Source organism: Lasioglossum baleicum, chromosome 10 (genome assembly GCF_051020765.1).
Source record: "Lasioglossum baleicum chromosome 10, iyLasBale1, whole genome shotgun sequence".
Lineage (NCBI taxonomy): Eukaryota > Metazoa > Arthropoda > Insecta > Hymenoptera > Halictidae > Lasioglossum > Lasioglossum baleicum.
Genome location: NC_134938.1, coordinates 8,089,886 through 8,099,114, shown reverse-complemented (window position 1 = coordinate 8,099,114; position 9,229 = coordinate 8,089,886). Strand labels below are relative to the sequence as shown.

The 9,229-nt window shown below is 39.4% G+C and overlaps 3 protein-coding genes across 10 annotated transcripts in view; 1 reads left to right on the top strand and 2 right to left on the bottom strand.

The window, feature by feature from the left end:
• Atp8b (ATPase phospholipid transporting 8B) overlaps window positions 1-1,589 on the bottom strand; it is a 113,182-nt gene extending 111,593 nt beyond the window's left edge. For 2 of the 3 annotated variants that reach the window (XM_076432058.1, XM_076432067.1), the window contains exon 1: window positions 1,436-1,589. The gene's annotated coding sequence lies outside the window, so the exon portion shown is untranslated. Of the gene's footprint in view, window positions 1-14; window positions 1,408-1,435 lie in introns of those variants that run through there. The other variant, XM_076432063.1, reaches the window with a different exon arrangement.
• A 701-nt stretch (window positions 1,590-2,290) lies between these two features.
• Window positions 2,291-5,848, top strand: LOC143212851 (male-enhanced antigen 1). Of its 3 annotated transcripts, XR_013009795.1 has the most exons (5): window positions 2,291-2,526; window positions 2,619-2,842; window positions 2,919-2,987; window positions 3,504-3,786; window positions 4,314-5,848. XR_013009795.1 is itself a non-coding variant. In XM_076432090.1 (4 exons), the coding sequence occupies exons 2-4, from the start codon at window positions 2,666-2,668 to the stop codon at window positions 3,717-3,719; spliced, it is 462 nt and encodes a 153-aa protein (XP_076288205.1). In that variant the 5' UTR covers window positions 2,292-2,526; window positions 2,619-2,665; the 3' UTR covers window positions 3,720-5,848. The 3 variants fall into 3 exon arrangements, 2 of the variants coding, with proteins under 2 accessions (XP_076288206.1, XP_076288205.1); XM_076432090.1 differs by having other exon boundaries at window positions 2,292-2,526; window positions 3,504-5,848; XM_076432091.1 differs by having other exon boundaries at window positions 2,291-2,842; window positions 3,504-5,848.
• On the bottom strand, window positions 2,619-9,153 carry Gat-1b (GABA neurotransmitter transporter-1B). 4 transcript variants are annotated; one of them, XM_076432081.1, is made up of 14 exons: window positions 8,828-9,153; window positions 7,483-7,784; window positions 6,950-7,169; window positions 6,786-6,887; window positions 6,448-6,616; window positions 6,235-6,367; window positions 6,031-6,165; window positions 5,850-5,953; window positions 5,434-5,558; window positions 5,071-5,183; window positions 4,876-5,007; window positions 4,599-4,802; window positions 4,356-4,523; window positions 2,619-4,276 (listed from the first exon to the last, which is right to left on the bottom strand). In XM_076432081.1, exons 2-14 carry the CDS (start codon window positions 7,717-7,719, stop codon window positions 4,178-4,180), a joined length of 1,941 nt encoding a protein of 646 aa, XP_076288196.1. In that variant the 5' UTR covers window positions 7,720-7,784; window positions 8,828-9,153; the 3' UTR covers window positions 2,619-4,177. The 4 variants fall into 4 exon arrangements, with proteins under 4 accessions (XP_076288196.1, XP_076288197.1, XP_076288195.1 ...); XM_076432082.1 differs by having other exon boundaries at window positions 8,931-9,152; XM_076432080.1 differs by having other exon boundaries at window positions 8,814-9,151.
• Window positions 9,154-9,229: the final 76 nt, after the last annotated feature.

Sequence of the window (9,229 nt, the reverse complement as noted above, 5' to 3'; positions counted from 1 at the left end):
AATGTTGTACTTACAAGGATGAAAAGAAGAATTCCTATTTCTCGGGTCGTTAATGTTTTGTTTGATCGTAAACAATGTTCTTCGGTCTTTTAGAGCACACGCCAACGAGTCTAGCCAGTCTTTTGTCCTGGCATTTATCACAAGATATTCGTACGTTCCCCCTTTGTAATCAATAGCATGCAAGCAATGTCATTGTACATAATAAACATATACATCCGGTTGCTCGTTATTCTCGCAATATATCGCTATTGTCCGAAAATTAATATTGGTTAAGGCTGAAGGAATTAATCACCCGGGAAAGAAACAATTTATCACTGAATCGAACCGGAACGTTTCGATAGAACTCGAATTTCGAAAACACGCGGGATATTCGAACGACAAACTGTTTCTGCACGCTTTCATGTTAACCGTGTCGAGTGAAAGGTAGCGTAATATTTAGTTAGCTAAATTTATTCGTAGATTTTGTTTATCCGCAGAATTGTTATCGTGTAAACAAAATTTCGCTACCAATAACGAAAAGTAAATCATCGGTACTTTTCGATAGTGAGAACAATCGATGACCATCGGTAGTACCTATTCACATAGATAGTTCTCCACCACTAATCGCGCGTGGTCCCCTTTTTATTCTATATTGCCATAAACATTAAAAATATTCAAGTACGCCAACAACTTTGCTGTACCTGCCGCATACCAGTTCCGCAGAAGCTGCAATGCACTTTGGATAATTGTGCGGTCAAGATTCAACACTGTATCACGGTCGCATGTTTTACAGAATGTAATTACGTTTTCCATTGGACCCGGTTGTTAGGCCAGTTTACCTATTCCGCGTAAACAGGCGAACGAGAAGCGTACACACGACAATTACGTCCGAGAGTCATGAATGTAACGAGCTGACTGCTAAAACGAGAGAGGTCATCGGCAGTTTCTCAGCAAAAAACCTGTTGCTTCGCGTTACGTTGTCTCGAAGTTTGATCTTTATTGTAGCCATACAGGAAGAGTGCCAATCGAAAAGCTGGAGCCTCGGCCAAGTCGGCAAATGACGCGAGACCGGTAATAGATCGGTCGGTTAAACATCATTCGCATATAGGTAGAAAGATAAAAGAAAAATCTGATACCGTCAACACCGGAGACTTCAACAATCACTAACTGCTCGGCAAAATTTCGAGAAGCTACGTGCCCCGACGCGACGCGTGACACTTTCACGTAAACAAAAACATATTTTCAACGCGTCGATAAGTCATGTAGGAGTATAGCGGTCAAATGAAAAAATTATCATTAAGATTTCACCGATAACTTTGAACACGGTCGGACGGTAATTGACGGAAAGGCACACTCGTAACCGTCAATCACCGTGCACAAAGTTCTGTATCACGAACACGCGTTCACTCAACTTCTCATCGAACATTTCACGGTGTTTGTATTAATAGAAACTTACCGGGGGCAACTAATCCTGGCTGTAGCACAATAAACACTTTGCAAACACAATAAGGACGACATAACCCGCGCACCAAACTAAACCGGCCATATTGTTTACTGGAACAGTATTTGGCCGTGTGCCCGCTTTCACTGTTTTGCGGATCTTCCGTGAAAACGATTGGTACACTATCTGTTGTTCGACGGATCTAACCTGGTGACTCCTCACATGTCGATAACTGAAACGACGTTATTCGATCGCAGATTTCGAGACCGGCTTTTATCGACAGAACCCGTCCGGGAATTCTGACGTTTCTTCGAATCTACAGAGGGAGCTGATGCTCGAAAAATTCAATTTGGGCAATCTGTATTATTCTTTATTTCATTTATTTGTAAGAACTAACATATAAGATGTAAGAACAAATGTATTGAAAGATTTTAATACGGATCTTATAATTATATGATTATTTCATAATTATTTGAAACCTTATTTCGAAACTAATCCTTCTAACGTCTCAGCAAACTCAAGCTGTTGGGTTCAATTTTGAAAAAGTTATTCGTTTTTGAAAGGTGTACGAATACTTTGTACTCCCACTGTATATTATTCAAGCTAGTTCATAAGATCACTTCGAGCTACATCAATTACTATTGTATGAGGTATTATGTGGTATTATATCAATTTCATATCCATGATATGAAAAGAAATTATATAGAATGGAATTATTGTAGGTCCGAAGAAATGTTTAACTAAATAAAGATAAAATGTTCGAGTTTTAGTGAATATTAGCGTACATTCTACTCTGATTTTACACAATAGAGATTTGTGGAAGGAAATCATGTTTTTTTTAAATGCTGTGGTTTAAATTCCGCGCCATCATAATGCAAGCGGTCGGATGATGGAGGTGGAGATGAAGATATAGTTTGTCTCCGGTTATTTTCCGGAAGATAACTTTGGACAGCACTGCAAATCAGCTGTGAATTGTCAAATGCCTGTGTTGTGATTCTATCTTCGAATGCTTCTGATTTGTTTCACTGAAAATATTTACGTAGCCAATTAGTATCACCTCTGGTATCACGAACGTACTTATTTCTTTCACACGTGAAACTTCTTTTGTAAGTCCCAGTGCAAGATATTTAAATATTATATCTAGACAAGGTTATGGGCGTTCCAGTGTATACTGACCATGTCGTATATATACATTTAGAAATAAAATAAGAAGAGCTGTTAATGTTACGAAAAAAGTGATGCAAAATGTCTCCTGACCCTACACAACAGCCAATAGAGGCATCTTTAAATGCACCAAATTTACAATTTGATGCTAGAGGAGTAAATGAATCGGATAGTGAGGACGATGACGTAGGAATGTCAGGATATGAACCTCTGTCTCAAGTTCCGTTGGACAACGATCCGATGTTATATGACGATGAAGTAAACCATTCGTATTCTAATTTCTATTTAGGTTTATTATATTTTCCCATTGTGTAACTCGTATATTATTTTTTAGGATGACGAGTGGGTATCTAATAATGGTGAAAATAGTCAAACGTTATCGCTAACATTAGAATCGCATCATGTACGTATTCATATAGATTTATATAACAACAGTATTACAGTCCTTGACTTACACGGATTTGTTTTACATGGATTCTTAGAAGCGAATCAGAAAACCAATTCATACATTTATACATTCGTACGTATGTGACAGAAGTGAAGATAAGCGTTTGCTGGTGTACAGGGCAGGCATTCAGCTATTTATGAGTGATAAATAGACAGCGGATTTTATGCATTTATAACAAAAATGAGTAGGTGTAATTCGACACACTTTCGAAAACACTAGAAGAATTTAAAGACGCTGTTATATTATTTTCGACCTAATAAACATATTCAAAAAGAAAATAAATTTCTATTTCGCCCCAGTTGATTACAAATCAGGTAGAAAATTTTTATTTTGCATAAAGATCTGCTGTCTAGTGATAAATTTTCCTTTAACATAGTTGGTTTATTTGAGTGTTCCTTTCAAAACGATTAAGTCAAGGACTTATTGTATCACGCATCTTTTTAATAGCATGACCACATGTATTCTGTATAGGATTGCTTATCGGAAACAATCGAAGTTTGGTCGTCACCCCATAATCGATCAAACATAGATATGGATGCAGATAAAATCAACCAAGTGAAATCTATGATGGCATCTTTCACATTACCGACTACAGCAATCCCAGAATGGGCGAACACTATATCCGAAGATCAATGGAAAGAACAACTAATCGGGCGAATCAAAGAAATGCAAAATAGGGAGAAATAAGTTGATATACTTGAATCAAAATGCGATATATAATTTATTGTAAACTGGAAACTTCATTCTTTCCTTGGTAGAGTTACAAATTTAATTAACTTATTAATAAAAATAAGATTCCATTGCCTTGCTCTTACAAGTTTCTGTAGATACGTTCGGGCGATACGCTTATACTTTACATTAGAAAGATCCGACGGTATTGCGAATTAGAAGAAAATAAAATCATTTATTTTTATCTTAATCGTATACTTTAAATATAGAAATATCAAATTCTTACTTATTCTATAAATTTGTACCTTGTCATTGTCAATGAAATATGATTTCATACAAACGCTTTTTATTCGACATGGTAAATGATTACATGATTACGCGATATGATATTGCTCAATGTATAAAATGCTTTTCTCCGTACCTCGAGATAACACACATGCATTTTTAATGGTGATTAAACAAGAGCACAACGACGCTTATAATTCAAAGTCTGCGTTAGTAGCGGCAGTTGCGGTTTGGTTTTTTCTCCGTAAAGTGGCCACGTCATCTTCTATTCTTATTAATTTTCGAAATTTCTGAAACATACAACATTAACAATTGTAAGCATTACAGGATTAAAATGTCGGAACAGCGGATCATTGTTGATTTATATACCTCGGATGTAGTTCCTGGTGTTGCGCACCAAACATAAATCATATAGCCCGGAATGCACATCATCGACGAAAGACCACAAAGCCATCCTAGCATGTGACTCCACCATGGATATTCGTATGTAAGGTATTTTACAGGGACAAACTTAATTATGTTGAATGTGAACACGCCCTAATTGTGAATTATACTTTCATTACACGTTATATCAAAGAAATGTAAGCTAAACTTTGTAATAGAATATTTTACCACACAAATCAGAGGAGTTGTATATGTCCAGCATATTTTCCACCAAACACAAGGGTAGTAACCGATCATATCTCGAATACCATCGTAGAAACGATCCACTCCGAAAGCCCAGGAGATAGAGATGCACTCGAAGAACATTAAGAAGAGGAGGCAAAATCCACTCACCGCGTAAGAATCCAACAGTTGAAACACATACATTCCACCCTGGAAACAAAAATCACAATCAAGAATCACGCGTGATTCCTGTTGGAACTGATGAATATCGTTAGAGACTCACTTCGGTTACACAGCTGAGACCAATGATGTACGAGATGAAGCATACAACTGCAATGAACACTTCTTTCCGTTTTCTGAAAAGGTGCGGCCATTCGTCAACCACCGCTGTTATGAAGCCTTCAACTGTACAAAACTATAAAACATAATAATTGATCGTAATTGCCAAAGACGATTTAATCAAAGTATTTTTAATTACCTGGCTGTCTAAACCGATAAGTATGAGCATAAAAAAGAATAAACAGGACCATAAAGACGATCCTGGGAGTTCTAGAACTGCTGACGGATAAACCAGAAAAGCTAGTCCTGGACCTGGTTGATGCAATTAGAAAATCAGAAAAGTTAAAGACCAAATCAATCCGACTGTGTCCGTCTGCCGCCAGCGTATTTTGCACTACCATTCGCATTGTAATCGTAATGTACGTATCGAGGAGAAACAGTGAAGCCATTTTCAAAGTTTTACAAAGTAATAGTATGAGTAGTATGAGCGTCGTCATAATGCTAGCCAATAACCGCTGGCTAGCGAGATTATACATACATACACCGTCGAAATGATAATTACCAGATGCAGCTACATCCGCAACGGGTTTTTGTTGTTCGTGAGCCATGAATCCGACTACAGAAAAGATTACGACACCGCTGAGCATACTGGTACAAGAGTTTATTCCGCAGACAATCATCGCGTCTCTAAAAATGTACAAACACATACACTTATGTCTCTTCGATTTATTCAGCAAGCAATGAAATATTGGGGTGGCGGGAAAGCAATTTCGGTATTTTGAGGGGGTAGACTCGTTTCTAGGATTGTAAACGTAAAAGTAGGACTTCTGAGGGCGACTGCAGCCTAGATTAATCTTTTATCTAGCGCTGCTGAATAGCATCCTACATTCTTGCAATTCTGGAAAGGACTCTACCCCCGTAAACCACCGAAATTACTTTCTCGCCAACCCAATAGTCACAATAACGGGAAACAGTTACTTGTAAACATTGTTATTGAACTTGTTGTAACTCCCGAGTGCAGCCAATGCACCGATACCCAGCGCGTAAGAGAAAAATATTTGCGTCACCGCGTCTATCCACACCTATGGACACTCATTTAATTATGCTGCGTGACCAATGTGTAGTATAAAGAAACGAGAAAGAATTGATATTTTCATACCTCCGGGTCGCTCAGTTTCGAAAGATTCGGCGTTGCATAATATCTTAGACCTTCCATCGCACCCGGAAGCGTTAATCCTCTCACCAACAGAATCCCCAACAGAACGTACGGGAATAACGATGTAAAATAGACGACCTGAATAACATTAACAATTAATCGTACGTGTATCTCACTTCACGATAAAGTATCATTCTTCTGGCATACCTTCCCGGTCCATTTCACACCTTTCCAAATGCAAAAGTAGCACATTATCCACACGACGGCCAACGTACCCGCTAACTCCCATCTTATAGTACCAATGTTCTCTACGCCGTCAGAAATTTGAAGGGTGCGTCTCCTTTTCGACAGAGAGGAAAATCAGCTGAATATTTGTTATCATTTGAACAGATTCAAGTGTTTCTTGTTCTAAAGACTTACTCCCAAAATTCTTTCACCGGGTCCGTAAGCATCATGTGACTGAGATTGCCGAATGAAGTGGCGCATGTGGTATCGTTGTCATCGGGCCAACACACAGTTTCCGCACGTTCCGTAGGGGTGAGGCAAAATCGAGTGTTCCACGAATTGTTGCACGTTCTCCACGGCACATCTGCGGGACCAGTTTAGCTTTCTTAATAAATAAAAAGAAAATTGATCATTGGATCGCTGGGAGCTGGAAATATTATTGCTAGGAGATATCGAGAATTGTAATTCGAAGCGTTACAACTAGCAATCTATCCGCTATATTTCCCTACTAAATTGAAAGAGTGTTTCCATACCGATTTGCAACGACACCAAGAAATAAAATAGTGCCCACGCCAAGATAATGATGTAATATACGTTCATCCAGCAGGAGATCACGCAGGTGCCGTAGCCGATACCTGTTCATAAAGGACAGATCGCATAATATTCATTCACTCGAAGATCCATCGGGAATTCAAACCTTTGAAAAGCGGGGCTATCTTGAAAACACCTAATCCACCAATGGTCATCATCTGTCCCAAAGATAATTCCATTAGGAACATAGGCACACCGGCGAGCGCGAGTGCGATGAAGTAAGGAACCATGAAAGCACCGCCACCATTTTTATAACAGAGGTAAGGAAATCGCCACAGATTTCCCAATCCTATCGCCAATCCCACCACCGAAAGGATGAACTCGATCTAGATGGAAACGATAATAATTTTTATTAGAGCTGTTACTTATGAGTAGCGGATGTTTATGCATTTTCCAATTTTTGTAAACAAATTTTTAGAAATTGGAATGAAGTTAAACCGTATTTTTAATGGGAACAGCCTTTGCCAATCTAAAACAAGTAAAAATTGTACAAAATTCTATCAAATTTTATATTCTAGCCTTTTTTGAACATTTTCATAAGCCATAAACGCATAAAGATCCGCAGTCTATGAGATACCCGAGTATATGAGACAGTTTTTAATATTATTACATGAAATGATTGATTATTCGCGAGCTTACCTTACTGTTCCAACTTCCCCTGTCTGGTAGCTCATCTTTATGTTCCTTGTGAACGGTCGATTGCAAACACTCGATCGCCTCGAAGCGAAAATCCTGCTCCTTGCCATCATTCGTGCTTCTCAAGGTCTGCTCGGCGAACAAAGTCTTCAATTCCTGAACAGGGTTCGCGGGTTTACACGGCAATGGGCTTGTGGACCTATCTACCTTGGACACCTTGGTTGATCCGCTCGAAGGCATTATCTTTTTATGGGAGCGCAAGTTTGATTCAATTCACCTCATCCTATCAGACCTCTCGATCGAATCTGCAAACGCAACAGCCCGATTTAACGGAACACCGATCATCAGCATCGATGAACCAGTCCACAAATTTCCATTCCAGCGAAGGATCAATCAATTCAACACTATTTCCGATCGTAAGATTCAACAAATTTGAAATTACGTCGGGGCAAACGGACCCGTAGCAAACAGTAGGCGAGACATGACGCGCGATCATTACCGAAGAACTTTAGATGTTGAACGGTCATTGTTGTTACGTGAGACACTTTTATGCAAGGGTCTTGATGATGATGGATGATAGACAACGAGCCACTTCCGGGAATCACGTTTGTCAAACGTTGTTCCCATCGGGCAACCTTGTCCCATTTTAAATTAACCATCGGACAACCATTTCCAATTCGTTAGATGGGAAGTAGAAAATTATTCATCCACGGCTCTGTCGTTCCACCTTAAGTGCTCAATTTGTGCTCGATTAAATGATCGTAGCCTACAGTCGCGGGCCGATAGAAAAATCGGCCGCGTTTCTATGTGGAAAACAATATTTTCGTGTAGTTCGAATTTACTCGCGGTGCAATGCCCTTTAAAGATAATCCCGACGGTGAAACAATTCACAACTTCTACGTTTCAATTGTATAATAAGACCAATTGCATAGTAACCAACTTGAACCAATGGAGATAAATATAATGTTTAGAACACATATATCCAGTTGGTGTTTCCAGTTTCAATTGTTAAGTAATCTTTCGAATCTACAGCGACAATCGTCATGTATTATAATGTGAATTTATTCATACATCGAGAAAATTTCCCCGTTCGTGGAGAGACCAAAAGCGTTGCTCGAAGACGTTCGCGTCACTGTTCAATGAGCGCGCCAAGGGTATTCCCCGATACCCTTCGAGAAACTGTTCTAGAAAACGTTGAAAGGAACGGTTGAACGCCGCATGGACTCGCAATGTAAGTCACTGATCAACTAGTTGACAACTGACACTTCATTATCATGATCTCGCTCGCCGATGAAAAGTGGTGGCTGCTCTTTCGGTTCAAGTAATGTACGTACGTGCACTATCTCACCACAAGTTTTCCCACTGGACCGATACAATTGTGTCGATAATAAACAGCCGATGAACCGCCGTGTTTAAAAACGAAAAATTTAAAAAAAAAAAAGGAAACGTACGTGTCGTGCGTGTCGGCCCGCGACGATGCGCTAACAGATCGTACTCGTGAACGACGGACGCCGAGATTTCTGCCGTACCCTACAGATCTACCCCACGATGCTGTTCAGTCCCCCAAGCACCAACACACCTATCGCTCCATTCAACAAATTAGTGCCACAGTGTCACTCTATATTTAGGTGTGCTATGTGAATGATAAGAGAGTCCCGAGAGACCACTAATAACTAGGGCTCTTGCTATCCGGATGTCCGAGTCTTCGAATCGTTCATCGTAACTCGTAATATAACCGATTGTGCCACAC

Excerpts from the sequence above, each read along its gene's own strand:
- LOC143212851 (XM_076432091.1), top strand. The coding sequence starts at position 2,666 with ATGTCTCCTGACCCTACACAACAGCCAATAGAGGCATCTTTAAATGCA. Across the intron at positions 2,843-2,918 it reads CGATGTTATATGACGATGAA|GATGACGAGTGGGTATCTAA; the intron begins GTAAACCATTCG and ends ATTATTTTTTAG. Across the intron at positions 2,988-3,503 it reads TAACATTAGAATCGCATCAT|GATTGCTTATCGGAAACAAT; the intron begins GTACGTATTCAT and ends TATTCTGTATAG.
- Gat-1b (XM_076432081.1), bottom strand. The coding sequence starts at position 7,719 with ATGCCTTCGAGCGGATCAACCAAGGTGTCCAAGGTAGATAGGTCCACA. Across the intron at positions 5,008-5,070 it reads TTATCGGTTTAGACAGCCAG|TTTTGTACAGTTGAAGGCTT; the intron begins GTAATTAAAAAT and ends TATGTTTTATAG. Across the intron at positions 4,524-4,598 it reads CAACTCCTCTGATTTGTGTG|GGCGTGTTCACATTCAACAT; the intron begins GTAAAATATTCT and ends ATTCACAATTAG.